Source organism: Toxotes jaculatrix, chromosome 23, assembly GCF_017976425.1.
Source record: "Toxotes jaculatrix isolate fToxJac2 chromosome 23, fToxJac2.pri, whole genome shotgun sequence".
NCBI classification, from domain to species: domain Eukaryota; kingdom Metazoa; phylum Chordata; class Actinopteri; family Toxotidae; genus Toxotes; species Toxotes jaculatrix.
The window spans coordinates 970,610-985,687 of NC_054416.1; the positions used below are offsets into that span (position 1 = coordinate 970,610).

A 15,078-nucleotide genomic window follows, 5' to 3' on the forward strand; every position below is an offset into this window, starting at 1 on the left:
AACCGGAGAACGTCGACGCCTGTCGCCCGTTAACCGGAGAATTCGCCGCCTCGTTCTGGTCGAGCTCGGTCCTGATTCCCCCCCAGAGCTCCGCAGGTTTTTCACATCTCACCGAGCCTCGTTGTTTTTTCTCCGCAGCCGAAGTGATGTCTGTCGCGGGGCTGAAGAAGCAGTTCCACAAAGCCACCCAGGTAAGGACGCACCGTCCGGCGCTGTTAGTGGGTCTGTGTGTGTGCGTGTTGTTGTGTTAATGAACACTTCGTATGTGGTTAATTTGACGGTGAAACCGAGTCACGGTGGAGTAAACACGGTGATGAAGCTCAGTGAAGCTGTGTTAGAAAAACGGCTGAAATCTGCACGAAGTTCTGCTCGTTTGTCCCGTTTTGAATCCGGTCTGAGAACAGCTGAGTTTCCAGGGTCCGTGGAAATTTATTACATTTGATTCACGTTAAAAATGAAAAATGTGATTTTTTTTAGCTGAAGTTCAGCGAATTAAACGAGATTTGTGGATAAAATATGAGCTGTTTTCTCGCGGTGTTTGGTGAAGGTGTGAGTTCAATAGCAGGGTATACCCCCCTCACACACACACACACACACACACACAGATTGGGATGTAATATTACGTAACATACTGTGTGTTGAAACTGAGTGTGTGTGTGTGTGTGTGTGTGTGTGTGTGTGGAGCTGTTTCTACACGCAACAGGGAATTCCCTCCATCCTCCCTCCATCCTCCTTCCATCCTCCCTCCATCCTCCTTCCTTCCTCCTTCCATCCTCCCTCCATCCTCCCTCCATCCTCCTTCCTTCCTCCTTCCATCCTTCCCCTCCGTCCTTTTGTGCTTGGAGACGTCCTTTCATCATCTCTCTCTGCACGTATCTCTCTTTCATCCCTTCATTTTTTCCCTGTAGTCATCCTTTCATCCTCCACGCTGCCTCCCCCAGCTTTATTTACATTTATCATCTCTCTGAAGGTCCGCCCATCGCCTTGCATCCCTCCATCATCTGTCCATCCCCCCTCTATCCCCCTCCTCTTCTCTTTGAACACCTCTCTGTTGCTTCAGTAAATACCCTCTCGTCTCTCCATCACCCCTCCGTCCTCTGGTACATCCCTCTGTCATCCCTCCGTCGTCTCGCCCTGACATGTACCTCTCCGTGTGGTGACGGGATGAAGGGAACATGAGCGGGAGCAGAGACAGATTTCAGAGGAATCCCTTTGACCTTTCCGTTTGTCTTCGGCTGCTTGTTTGAGTGAATGTGAGATGAAGGTGGAGACAGCTTCTCCTCCTTCATCGTTCATCAAACCTTCACACGGTCGCGTCTGAAAACAGCTGTTTGCTTCTTTCTCCACCAAACTCCATGTTTATTTTGTCTATTTTTGCCAAAGCTCACAGATCAGCCACAGATGAAACAGTTTAATATGTGATGTTCAACATTTTCTGTTACATGTTCATTTAAATCCCAGAGAGCTTTAACTCCTGTGGAGACGAGACGTGAGACGCTGTGGACTGAGCAGATGTTCCCTCCTGTCCAGTGTCCCAGATTCAGGGACACAGAGACGATGGGAACTGTTTTGTTTTGGGTAACTAACACGGGCAGGAAGCGAGACATCATTTCTAAAACTCTTCCTCTGCCGCCGCCGCCTGTTTGTCCTCGTCTGAGACTAAATCGATCAACATGTTGTTCATACAGGGACGTGACCTGATCACGGTCACGAAGGAATGTTTCAGAACACACAGCAGTCAATCTCCGTCGTGTCTGTGTCTCGTCCCGGCCGTCATCAGGACAAAGTCCTGCACATCTGTTGCATTTGTCAGATGAAGCGAAGCTGATAAAGAGGAGATGATGTTTATTGATCGCTGGGGGGGAACTGGGTCACTGCAGCAGCAGCAGAGCGGAACAGGGAGTCAAAATAAAAAGTACAGACAGATCCAGAGGACAGGGTGGACCGAGACACCTCCCACCGTGTCCTCAGTCTGTCTCAGTCCTCTGTCAAATCATATCATTCATTCAGGGATTTAACTGTAATGAAACCAACAGAAGCTGCGTCTGATTTTACTCATTTTCTTTGGATTTTTCACTTTATTTGAAGTTTAATCTGCAACAAGTAAAAAAAAAGACTGAAGCTAAACGTCTCTAATTTACCAGCTAAACGATCCTCATGTAGTTTCATCAGTGTTTGCACATGACGAGAATAAACTCCACCCACAGCCCGAGAGACAAGCTGGGATTTATTCTCTTTATTGGAGCCAGTAACAGTTTAGTAAATTCCCTCAGAGCTAACAGCATCTCTGACCAATGTGAACATCAGTGTTTAAAACTGCTTCACAAATATATGATTTCATTTCATTAAAAGTTTCCTAAAACAGCTTCTCTCTGGACAAACTCAGTTTGTTTGGGACTATTTTAAGCGGCGGATTAATCCACATTTGGTGCTGTGGACACAGTCTCATATATATATATATATATATATATATATATATATATATATATATATATATATATATATATATATATATATATCTATATATATATATATATATCTATAGTACATCAGCTGTAGGAACACCTGTGAATCAGATGCTGATCAGGTAACAAATCCAGATTCTGGGTTTTTTCTTTGTCCGTAAACTGAAAGGAGGCGACTGGTGTCACAGACTGAATCACATGTTTGATGTGAAGCGGCGGCGTCGCTCTCTGAGGTGAGACGTCGACAGTGTGAGGGCGAGCGGGCGGGGAGCGAGGCCTGAAATAGATCTGTGAATCAACTGCACACGTTAATGGAAAGAGAGGGGGCGGCAGGAGGCACGAGACGTCACAGGCCGGTAGCTGTGGATACCAGGACAGAGGTCTGCCTGTCTCACTGCCTGCCTGCCTGTCTGTCTCTCTGTCTGTGTGACTTGAAATGTGAACCTGACTCGTCGTCGTCTCTCTGGTGTTGATTAACCATCGAGACGTCAGCTGTGATCTAGTTCATCAATGTGGTTTATTTGTGGCTGTGTGAAGCAGAGTTCAACACACACACACAAAGCAACCTGTAACCAGGGGCAACAGGGTGGATGTAGTGTCGCAGAGGTGAGGGATAATTCCACGCAGCTCTGGTGCGTTACAGGATTCCAGCTTTATAACGTAATTACAGGTTAAAAAACCTCATTCAGTATGAAAAGTAACAGAGAGGAGGAAGTCGCAGCGCTGTGATGTCACGGCGAAAGAGTCATCATGAAATTAACACGACTACGTTTGTGTGATTTCAACAAAACAAGAACATAGTTGAAGGAGCTTCTGCCTGATGTTTCCAGAGTCAGACTACATTTCCCAGCAGTCCTGTTGTTTCCTGAACCTTCTTCTCCTTCCACCATCTGTTTTCCCTAAACTACAACAAAGCTTTTATTCTGAAAGGACGGCCAACCGCCTCCTGTTTGTGCTGTAAAGCAAAGCAGCAGGTTTCCCTCCAAATTCAACCCACCAATCACAGGAGGTCACAGACGGCGGCTTTAACACGATTATCTCAGTCTTTTAAACAGGAAGTGGCTTTAATTTGGAAATTTCTGGAAGGTGACGCTCTTGCTTTCCAATCAAGGTTCACCGGGTTTGTGATCTCAGGTGTGTGCTCGCTGCCTGTGGAGGGCGACTCAGCCAATCGGCTGTGAGGAGTGGGAGCTGTGTTTTGTAACGCTCTCTGAGTGGGAGCATTAAAACTTGATTTGAACGCCGACTTCTTCTCCGCAGAGACTTTAATCTAGGACACATCTCAGCGTGTGTGTTTCTACATGTGATTCTGCACAGATGGATAATACAAACCAGAGCCGAGCAAGTGGTGTCAGCGTGAAGCCAACCGCTGAGTCGCTGCGCCCTCGACCAAGATGGCTGCCGCTGCCGCCGCCAGCAGGAAATGGGACACCTCAGTCCACCTGGCTGAATAAAACATGAGACAGAGGCAGAGAAGGGAGAGATCGATACCTGAATATATATAGATGAAAGAGGTAGAGTGAAGAGGAAAGAGAGGAGAGAAAAAAATGGATGGAGATGACACAAAGTAAGAATGATGGGAGAGAGAGAGAGAGAGGGGGAGACACCGGGGTGAGAAAAACGGGGGAGGAGAAGAAACTTTCTTTACATCAGCTGCAGAACAGATAGAGATGAATGAGCTCTTTGTTTCTAATGTTCACGTTTATTTTTCATTTTCATCCTTTAAAGATTCGGCGTCGTTTCATCCTGATAACTGCTGCGTCTGTCACGTCCCTCGCTGTTTGTCGAAGTAAGGACTTAGGTTCATCTTCGTCTGATCATCTGTCATCATCACGTCACATGACCGACGCTGTGCTGAGGGAAATATCGCTATGGAAACTGAGCTGAAACGATTCCTTTTATTCTGAAAGGACAAATCATTTTTCCTGTTGCTTCCTGATCAAACACCCCCCCCCCCCCCCCCCCGTCCGCTGGGAGGATGGGGTTGTTATGGCAACCACACACGTGTGAAGAGAAAGCAGCACACACACACACACACCCAGGCCGTGCTCTGGTTGGCTCACTCAATAATTAATCGTGGATCACACGTGACGGAGAAGCAGAGGGAAGGACACCCGTGTGTTTGTGTTCTGCCTGTTGGCTTGAGGTGTGTTTAGGCCCATGACCTTTGACCTCTGACCCTGCCTGCATCGCGGCGGTTCTCCTTCGAGCTCGGTGGATCTGGGTGGTTGTGGTTTTCGCCGCTGATCTGCTCTCACTGGTTCCACGTCGTGTTTCTGTGGGCAGCGAATGGTTCGTGGTTGAAGGCGTGTCGGCGGCGGCCGTGGGATCACAGCGACGCAGCTTTCCTGTCACCAGTCTGCTGCGTTTCTTCAAAGTAAAAGTCTTTAGATGGATCCTACTGAAACCTTCTGTGTGTAAAATATTTCCCAACTTCTCCAGAAAGAAAAAACTTCTTCCTCTGCATGTTAAAGATTTTTGCTCCCAGGGCCCTGACCCCCTGCCACCCTTTCAAAATAAAAGTACTGTTTGGCAGCTGAAATGACATGTTGACACACTGATGCTGACGGTGATGGCCTGGTCGTCTGTGAAGAGTGTGTGTGTGTGTGTGTGTGTGTGTGTGTGTGTGTGTGTGTGTGTGTGTGTGTGTTCTCAGATAAGAAAATTCCTTCCTTTGTTGTCGTCTTTGTTTTTCTGTGACATCCTGATGAATCCCCATCAGCCTCTCTGTTTTCCTTCCCTCTCTGCTGCTCTGGTTCAGACTGATCGTCTACATTACGTCTGCCTCCTGTAACCGTTTGTGTGTGTTTGCCTGGTGTTTTATTGCCCCATCAGTCCTCAGCGGAGCTGTAAGTAGCGACGGCAGTGCAGACCTCCGGCACGAACCCGTTGAGCTGAGCGTCTGAGCCGAGCTCATGATGCTGCCACTTCGATTCTGACGCTGAAACACTGATGTTTTTATTTTAGCAGGAAAAGCAAAGCGTTTTTCATCCATGTGAAAAAGAAGCAGATTATTTATGGATTTAAAAACATCGCTGAGCTGCACAGACACACACACACACACACACACACACACAGCTGCTCCATGCTGATGAATGGAGCAGGGTGAAGGAGCTGGAGCTGCTGTGTGATGTGAATACAGATGAATGGAGGACGCGTCGCTCTGTCTCTTCCTCTCTCTGTTTTTGTTTGTCTCTCATCAGCTGTAAATCTTGATCCCACATTTTCTCTGTGTGTAATATAGCATCCGTGTGTGTGTGTGTGTGTGTGTGTGTGTGTGTTACTGTAGTAGCAGTGGCCCCTTGTTATATAACACGTGTCGTACCGTCTCTCCCACACGTCAGTGACAGCAGCGACGGAGCCTCTAACTTTTCAGCGCTGCCCGATGACGTAACACAAACTCAGCTCATGTGGAAACTCCAGGAGTCCCAACACAACGAACACACACACACAAAATAAATCACAACGTCTCGATGCTTCTCAACAATCGTTCACGTCTGAGTCGGTAACTTCGTTGTCCCCACACGTGTCTCTGCTGAGGGGACACAGGGTTTATGGGAAATGTGCCGCGTGAGATAAAGGACAAACAATTGTCCACGGTGTCTCGTTTGTTCACAGTAATTATAACAAGGTGTCACTAATGTCGCCATGACGAATGCTCCGCTCTGCCTCTGTCCGTCCGTCTCCAGCGTCCACCGTCCATCGGTTCAGTGTGTTTAACACGGCGAGGACGCAGACTCCAGCAGTTATGGATCTGTGGCTCGTGGCTCATTGATTATAGACCAGCTATCGATCAGACACCGACTCAGTCTCTGTCCTTCATTTTGCTTTAGATCCAGATCTACAGAAAAACAACTGTCCACCAGAGTCCACTGGAATTTGTCCAGATTTTTGAACCAACAGAACCAGAGAGTGGTTGATGTTATAAATATCTGTGTGGTTTCTTCTTCTGTTTTAATAATAAGTCACATGACCCTGTATCAGATCACAGGGCTGCTGCTGCTGCTGCTGTTGTTGTTGTTGTTGTTGCTGTTGCTGTTGTTGTTGCTGTTGCTGTTGTTGTTGTTGTTGTTGTTGTTGTTGCTGCACTGCAGCTGGTCAGTAGCCAGCTAACCCTAACCCTATCCACCCTGTCCACCCTGTCCTGAGTCCACCCGTCGCCTCCTCAGTGGTAAAATGCAGAGCTGAAACCTGCAGGAATTAAAATGCAGCACATGAAGCTGTTTACACCTCAGAGCTGCTCTGCTCCTCCTTTCTTCACCTGCTGTTGTTTTTTTCTCTCTTTTCTTTGTTTTTTCAGTCCATGTTTTCTTTACTTGCCTCCTCCTTTCTTCTCATCTCTGATTCTCTCCGTCCTCCCACCTTTTTTCCTCTCATCTTTTGTTTTTCTTTGTCCTCAGAAAACAGGAGTGTGAGCTCCGTCCCTCTGAGCATCCTGATGCTGGTCGACACCAAAGACAGAGCTAACAGACAGTGAACGTGTTTTGCTGGATGTGTGAACGAGCATCTGTCAGTTCAGTGTTGTGTTCACTGTCCAGGTGCAGGTCTCAGGTTTGTGTCAACTTGCAAGTTGCTGCTGTTGATGCTGATTATTTCAGCTTTTAGTTAAACAGACACACAGTCTGCACGTCCATCCAACCTTTTTATCCAAGATGGCGTCTGAGTGTTTTGGCAGCCGCTCAGACTCCGGCAGGAGGAGGGATATCAGCTCCATCTGCTGTCAGGCTGCTGTGACCTCTGACCTCCGCTGTGTCAGCCATTGGTATTGACGACCACATAATGAAGCTTATTTTCCTGTGGGAGTGACTAAGCAAAACGAGACAGGGGGACCTGTCTCAGTGTCTCTGTCTCTTCATGTGATCCCAGACTCACTCTGTGATGCTGGGATCATGTCTCTGTGGGGTCCAGACCTGATGGTCCCAGTATGAAGCTCTGCACACACAGAGACAGCTAATAACAGAGTGTGAGCAGACGACAGTGTGGACACTGTGGACATGCAGACGTGGAGAATAAACAGACGATGAACGACACAACATCACAATTTCAACACAAACAGACACAAACCTGAGGAGAGAAGCAGTGAAGAGGCAGCAAAGGAAACCGACGCTGCTGAGACGCTTATGTAACAGTGTGTCAGAGCAACCAGACTCAGTGTGTGTGTCTGTGTGTGTCTGTGTGTGTGTTCCTGGAAACATGAGAGGGCCCAGTCAGATCCCTGTCTCCATGGCAACTGCATCTTCCTCCTCATCTGTCTGTCCTTCTCACTTTCTTTCCTGCTATGGTTTTACATTGTTCTGACTTTCTGTGACCACGGGCTGATTACACAACCCCGAGAGGTCCGGAGGCCCCCGGGGGCCCAGAGAGGTCCCGAGGCCCCCGGGGGCCCAGAGAGGTCCGGAGGCCCCCGGGGGCCACAGCCTCGGTATGAAGTGACTGGTAATGTGTGTGTTTGAGAGTCAAAGAGCTCAGTGACCACAAAGCAATGCAGCATGATCCCAAAGAGACACAAAACAACAGCAATTGTTGTCGACTCGTTCAGAGTCATCCGTCTGTCCTCAGTAACACACACACACACACACACACACAGGTGCTCAGGTGTGTAAGCAGTTACATAAACACATATTTGCCTTTATGTTTGCACAGTTTGATGTAGAAGTGTGACATCTGCTTCACACACACACACACACACACACACACATCAGCTGCGCGTCAGTTGGATCTGAGTGTTTGTGTAATGAGTTTCCACGTGAACAGTGTGAACATCGTTTCATCACATTCAAACTTTTCTCTCTGTTTTCTGGTAAAGTTTCCAGTTTGTTGTGCGTTTGTTGTGCGTTTGTTGTGCGTCAGGCTTTTCTTACTCACCTCCTCGACAGTTGTGCGGTTCATGTGTGAGACTTTGCTGCTTCGCGTTCGTTCTCAGCTGTCGTCAGTTTCTACACAGTGAAGGACGCAGATTTTACATTTGGGGGAAAAACACTGAAACCAGCCTGGTTCTTAATCTCAGCAGGATTCTGGATGGATTCATAACAACACACACAAAATATTTCAGGTTATTATCAGGATTCTTATCAGCAGCAGGATTTATGTTGAATTATTCATTCAGCTTGTTTGAGTCTCCTGTTGGTGCTGAATGTAGCCCTCATGCATGTTTACCTGTTTACACTGTGTGTGTGTGTGTGTGTGTGTGTGTGTGTGAGTGTGTGTGTGTGGGTGGGTGGCTGAGCTGATGTGAGTCACGACTGTGGAAAATCCCACTCTCCTCCTCCTCCTCCTCCCTCCCACTCCACTGCAACCTGAGGCGATTAGAAAGCGAGAGGTGTCACTCTGCGGCATTTCCTGAGTCCAGAGAGACGAACCGAGCTGAGGACGTCCAGTGTTCAGTGTACTGCGCTTCATTCGCTCCACAAGTGAATGTGTGTAATTAGTAATGACTCATCGAGGTCATGGACGTCTGAGACTCCTTCATCTTCATCCTCTGAGATTTCAGAAATGACCCCGTGGTTGTTTGGTTAACCATCATTTACTGGTATCTGCTGGTATCTGCTGGTATATACTGGTATCTGCTGGTATCTGCTGGTATATACTGGTATATACTGGTATATACTGGTATCTGCTGGTATCTGCTGGTATCTGCTGGTATATACTGGTATCTGCTGGTATCTGCTGGTATCTGCTGGTTTGACACTTACAGCCTGTGTGAGATAAAGTTTGATGTTGCTGGACAATAAAAAAAAATATCTTGAATCAGTTTTTTTTCTCCTCCTCTTGATCGCGCAGACTGTTGCTGATGAAGAGGAGGAGGAGGAGGACACGGATGAATAAGTGCTGACGTTTATATATTTTAATGACGTGAACAACAATAGTGAGGAATTAAAGGTTAACAGTCGGCTCTGTGATCAGTCGTCTGATGCCGGATTATTCATTTTGTCGTCCTCTCTCCTTTTATCTGATGTTCTGCCTCCTGTTGTCTTCCTCTCGCTCTTCAGCAGCTCTCTCCTTTGCTTTTCTCTCTCACGGTTTTCTCTCCGTTTCTCCTCTGAAAGCCGCTCGCTCTTTCTTCTCTCAGGATGTATTGAAGACATTAAAGTCTGTCAGAAATGAAAATCCTCGCCCTCAGTTTCTTTCTGTCTTTGTGTTTCTAATCACAGAAAGTCAGTGAGAAGGTTGGAGGAGCAGAAGGAACCAAGTTAGATGATGACTTCAAAGAAATGGAAAAGGTAAAATATCTGTCCATTCACAGAAAATAAAACCCCTCACGCCTCCTCCTCTCCACCGGTTTATGTGTTAACTGTGATGCTGCTCTCCTCTGATGTCTTTTCCTCTGCAGAAGGTGGACATCACCAGCAGAGCGGTGCTGGACATCATGACCAGAACCACAGAATACCTGCAGCCAAATCCAGGTATGAAACACACGGTGGACGGCCACAGCATGACGCAGGAAACAGCAGCCTCTTGTTCTCTAACTCCTGCTTCCTTAAAGCTTCCAGAGCCAAGCTGAGCATGATCAACACCATGTCAAAGATCCGCGGGCAGGATAAGGGGCCCGGTTACCCGCAGGCAGAGACCGTCCTGGGTGACGCCATGTTGAAGTTTGGACGGGATTTAGGAGAAGAGTCCTGCTTCGGTAAGTGGGCCTGTCCACGTGTCAGTGGTGTTCACGTGGTATTTTAAATACCTGGAGTGTTCGCTGGGTGACCGATCAGCCGGTGAGCACTTTCAGCACCACGTTAATAAATATCCTCGTCACTGCCCTCTGGCTGTTCACACATTTAGAAATTTGCCTTTCTTTGATTTTGCTAAACCCAGAAAATATGTGGAAAGACACGGAAAGTCACAAGGTCAGTGATTAATTCACTTAGTTTTCACCCAGAGGAGCAGAAGTGTAGCTCCTGCTAAATGAAACGGTCGGCTCAGTGATGACACTCAGGGTGAAAGACGTGTCCTGGCCTTTACTGGAAAGCAGCTTATTAAATTCACATCAGGCCAAGGTCAGGTTCTGTTCTCAGACGTGTCTGAAGTCTGAGACACGAGGACGAGGACGTGAATGTCAAGGTTAAGTGCAGCTTGAGTCCACCAGACGCTCCTGATGCCGAGCACCTGCACACCAACGCAGACTGAACACACTCCAGTGAACGATAAATAATCATTTCATTTCCCTGCTCTTCTCTCTTTTTTCCTCCGCCCTCTCTGTTTTCCCTCCATCCCTTCCCTCCAGGCCTGGCGCTGATCGATGCCGGCGAGGCGATGAAGGAGCTCGGGGAGGTGAAGGACGCGCTGGACATGGAGGTCAAACAGAACTTCATCGACCCTCTGCAGAACCTCCATGACAAAGACCTCAAAGAGATACAGGTGAATAAAACAACGCTCCAAAGGGTTTGGAAAAGACGAAGGTCACTTCCTGAATATGTGTGAAAAATGGAAAGAAATGTAAAGTGATTTATGTTCCTTATTACTCTCCCGTCAACTTCCTCCTCACCGTAGCACCATTTGAAGAAGATGGAGGGACGCCGTCTGGACTTTGACTACAAGAAGAAGCGTCAGGGGAAAGTCCAGGACGACGAAATCAAACAGGCGCTGGAGAAGTTTGACGAGAGCAAAGAGATCGCAGAGCAGAGCATGTTCAACCTGCTGGAGAGCGATGTAAGCTCGGCCTCAAACCAGATGATGCTCTGAGCACAAAAATAAAACTAATCTGGAGGTTGTAATAAAAATATTCACTGTCTGTCGCTGATGTTGACATATTTAAACCGTTGCCATAGTTACACATCCAGTTTCCGACAGAATCCCAGTCTGTTCAAATCTGCCATGGAAAAACAAAGGGCAGCAATCCTGTGCCATGCTGTGCCGAGCCAGACCCAGGCCCAGCATGGCCTCAGAACATATGTGTGTGTGTGTGTGTGTGTGTTGCAGATAGAGCAGGTGAGCCAGCTGGCAGCACTGGTCCAGGCCCAGTTGGAGTACCACAGCCGCGCCGCCGAAATCCTCCAACAGCTCTCCAGCAAGATGGAGGACAGGTGTGAACTTACCTGGCTGCCGATGACACAGACAAACAAAAACAGATTTATTTGATTGGGCAAACCTTCTTTTAACTGTGTTTGTCTTTCATCCAGGATAAAAGAAGTTTCCAGTAAACCGAGGAAGGAGTTCGCTCCCAAACCCAGAATGACCCTGGAGCTGCTGCCCCCCAGTGAGAGCCACAACGGGGGGATACACTCTGCCAAATCCCCTGGAAGATCACCAGGTAGAGGGCGGACATGTGCATGTGCAACACACAGCTTCAAAATGTCACTGTCAATAAACCAAACCAAAAAAATGTCTCAGAAAAGCAGCTGTGTCTCTGTCCCCTCACAGCCCCCATGGACCAGCCCTGCTGCCGAGCGCTCTACGACTTTGAGCCGGAGAACGAAGGCGAGCTGGGCTTCAAAGAGGGCGACGTCATCACCCTGACCAATCAGATCGACGACAACTGGTACGAGGGCATGATCAACGGCCAGTCGGGCTTCTTTCCCATCAACTACGTGGATATCCTGGTGCCCCTCCCTCATTAGGCCCCGCCAACGATCTGACCCTTCCCCCCGACCAATCCAGACTCCCCGAAAACAGCCTGTATTTGCATAAACAACAAACCACGCCCTCCTTCTACTTCTTCCTCTTCTTCTGTGCTTCTGTGCCATTCTGCTTTCACCAAATGGACTTGAAAATAAGAGAGGAGCCGGAGACGGGGCGGACGAGACGAGGCAGGAGGACCGTGATTAGAAGAGAAGAAGAAGAGAGGGAGGAGGATTTTAGCGTGAGAGATGCAGAAGAGAGGGATCGAAGGAGACGAGAGGACGAAGAGATGATGATCTTTCACAGCACAGTGCTCGGCCGGGCAGCACTGCAGACCAGTGAGGCTCTGGAGACTTACAAACAAGGCGCGGTGTATATGTACGTGCATGTGTGTGTCTGTGTGTGCGTTTCGACCTGTTCTAACTCTGCCAGCTCGTCAGTCAAAGCACCTGACAGCTTCTGTCCTCTCGAACTTTTCTTTGCCATCTTTCTCTCAGAGTAATTCTCTCTTTTCTACCTTGACTTGCCTTCTTGTGCTTTTCAGCAGCCCTAGATTTCCGTCACAGTCTTCCCCTCTTCCTTTCTTCCTTTCTTTCTTTCTTTCTTTTTCTTGGCTAGCACTGCCTTTTAGCATGGCTCCTCTGTATACACACCACTAACCCATGATTCAGAGCTACGGTAGGTCATAGGTCATCTGACCCTCCTGTATTTTTAGCTCTTCTTCTAACGTACTCTACCTGTTCCAGAGTCTCCGCTCCGCCGTATGCATGAAGTAGCCAAATCGTAAAAATCTGAGCGATGGTAAAATGTCGTTTTCGGGAGTTTGTCTTTGGAATGAAGTCGTATCTGCAATAAGTGGATTTTTCCAGGATGAAGAAGAGAATACTTGATCAAACCCATTTATCTCACAATGGGGATTTTAGCAGGTTTTAAATGTCTGAGGGTCAGAAAACTCATTCAGCGCGTCAATAAACACGTCAAGCAATGACAAGGGAAACTCGGGGTCATGTGATTTACCCGACAGCAGTAAAATGCTAACTCAACCAGCACAGGCCAGTTTTACTGAGCAGGACTTTGTTGGACTGATGAGCCGCGGCTTGTTTCAGTATTACAGAGGAAAAGATGCTTGTTTTTTCTCTTCACAGTGTTTCATGTGTACTGTGTGCAGTAGGTGCTTGCTGATTCGTCTTATTTGTGGCTTTTGCATGCAGTGGTAGCTGTTCCTAAATTCCCCTTATTACACACATTTTACTGCATCTAACGAGAACCCAGTTTCACTGCCTTGCGAAGGGGCAGATCAGTCACTGACTGACATCTTGTCGACTGCCATGATCACATGGGACGACCCACCGCTCAGCACCAGCTGCGGTCCACCAGCTGAGAATATTCTAGAGAATTTCTGACATTTTGCTGAGAAATTAAAGGATTTTCCCTCCTCCCATAATTCCATGGAACGTTCAGGGACCCTCAGCACAGTGTAGAATTAACACGGACACATAGAATCACGTTTGAGTTTTCCAAACTGAAGCTGAGGTCAGTTAGCAGTCAGTATTAGCGGTGACCTTTAGCCAGGTGACCTTTAGCCAGGTGACCATCAGTGTCCGCCTGCACGATGAAGCTGTCGAGCTTTGTGTTTGTATTTATCAGCAGTGTTCAGGAGCCCACTCTGACCAAGACGCTTTCATAATTCAGCTGTTTATCACTGACTTTAGATCAAACTGCCTTTCACAGACTCACGCTGCTGTGCCAGACGTGGCTAACGGTTAGCCTTCCGTGACACAGTCCCGTTCTTGCGCTTTGGTGATGCAGTGTTAAAGCAGAATGCTTCAAAGTTAAGTATTTAGTGCCTGAATACTGAATTCCTCCACCCAGTGACCAGAGTCAATATACCACTGCATCACACACCAAGGAATTAAGAAAATAAGACTCACGAGGTATTCGAACACTCTCAGAATTCAGGTCCACAGTTTTCTCTGAAGACGTATTCTGATCCATTACATTCCATAACAGCCCGACCATGTGACCATGTCAGTATCACAACACTACTGCAGCTGGTTGGGGTTTTTTTTTTACGCTAAGTCACAACTGTGTTTGTGTTTGTGTTTGCTAAGCTGTGGGTCAGTATAACGGTCTCTGGACACAAACAGTAATAATAAAAATAAAACTGCAAACTGTTTCAACCAAGTTGCAGAGATTGAAAATGATCTATCACTGAATATCAAGGCAATAAATCCAGTGTTTCAATAAGAGGAAGAGATGGTTCTGTCCCACGTCCATCTGTCTAACGTGTCTCAGGTGATCCCGTCAATCTTGAGTGGACGCCTCTAAGTTCAGGTGTGAATGCACCCAAGACGCATTGAGGGAGCGTTTGAGATCCGACCCCTCAGACCACAGTGGGAGGACTGCACATGGTTGGAACAGGCCAGGTGATTTGATTTCTTCTTCTGTCTTTACTTTCCTGTGAGCTGGGCACAGGAAGCGCTGATTATCTCAGAGCCGTCCACCTGGGATCAGATCACCTGAGACACACGTTGGTACCAGGTCTGAACGGGGCCAACGAGCTGAGAGCTTAGACGTCTCTTCCACTGCCAAAGCACACGTGTGATGACGACAACAGCAACACAACGACAAACAAAGTGAACACTAGGTAACAGTCTCTCATTGTTTGTGTCACATACCTGCCTCTCTGTACCTGTTACAGGTTGTTGTAAAAGACGGGGGTTTGAACCGTGTTCAGTGTTTTTCTTTGACTCTCTTTGTTTCTGTCTGTGTTGTGAGTCTGAAACTGGATTTTGTGAGTCTGCCTGTGGAAAGTCTGTGAGCTGCATGCAACTGAAACCGCTTTACGTCTGCTGTTTGAGATGGTTTTCCAAAAAATAACGGGGAGGTATTCGTCCTGCTGGCTTTTTTCCTCACGCTGCAGTGAGCCTGTGTTCACTGAAACTCTTCGTTTTCTATTTTACAGTCACTTCATTGTTTTTATCTTCTGACTTGCGTAAGCTATACTTGTATAACACTGTTCTTCAAATTACAAAGTGCTTTAAGACTTTTTTGAACTGAG

The 15,078-nt window shown here is 47.4% G+C and overlaps 1 protein-coding gene across 7 annotated transcripts; it reads left to right on the forward strand.

The window, feature by feature from the left end:
• Window positions 1-77: 77 nt before the first annotated feature.
• On the forward strand, window positions 78-12,016 carry LOC121177386 (endophilin-A1-like). 7 transcript variants are annotated; one of them, XM_041031714.1, is made up of 9 exons: window positions 78-191; window positions 9,617-9,685; window positions 9,796-9,868; window positions 9,949-10,092; window positions 10,684-10,817; window positions 10,950-11,108; window positions 11,379-11,482; window positions 11,579-11,730; window positions 11,820-12,016. In XM_041031714.1, exons 1-9 carry the CDS (start codon window positions 147-149, stop codon window positions 12,014-12,016), a joined length of 1,077 nt encoding a protein of 358 aa, XP_040887648.1. In that variant the 5' UTR covers window positions 78-146. The 7 variants fall into 7 exon arrangements, with proteins under 7 accessions (XP_040887648.1, XP_040887649.1, XP_040887650.1 ...); XM_041031715.1 differs by having other exon boundaries at window positions 11,579-11,724; XM_041031716.1 differs by having other exon boundaries at window positions 11,579-11,718; window positions 11,817-12,016.
• Window positions 12,017-15,078: the final 3,062 nt, after the last annotated feature.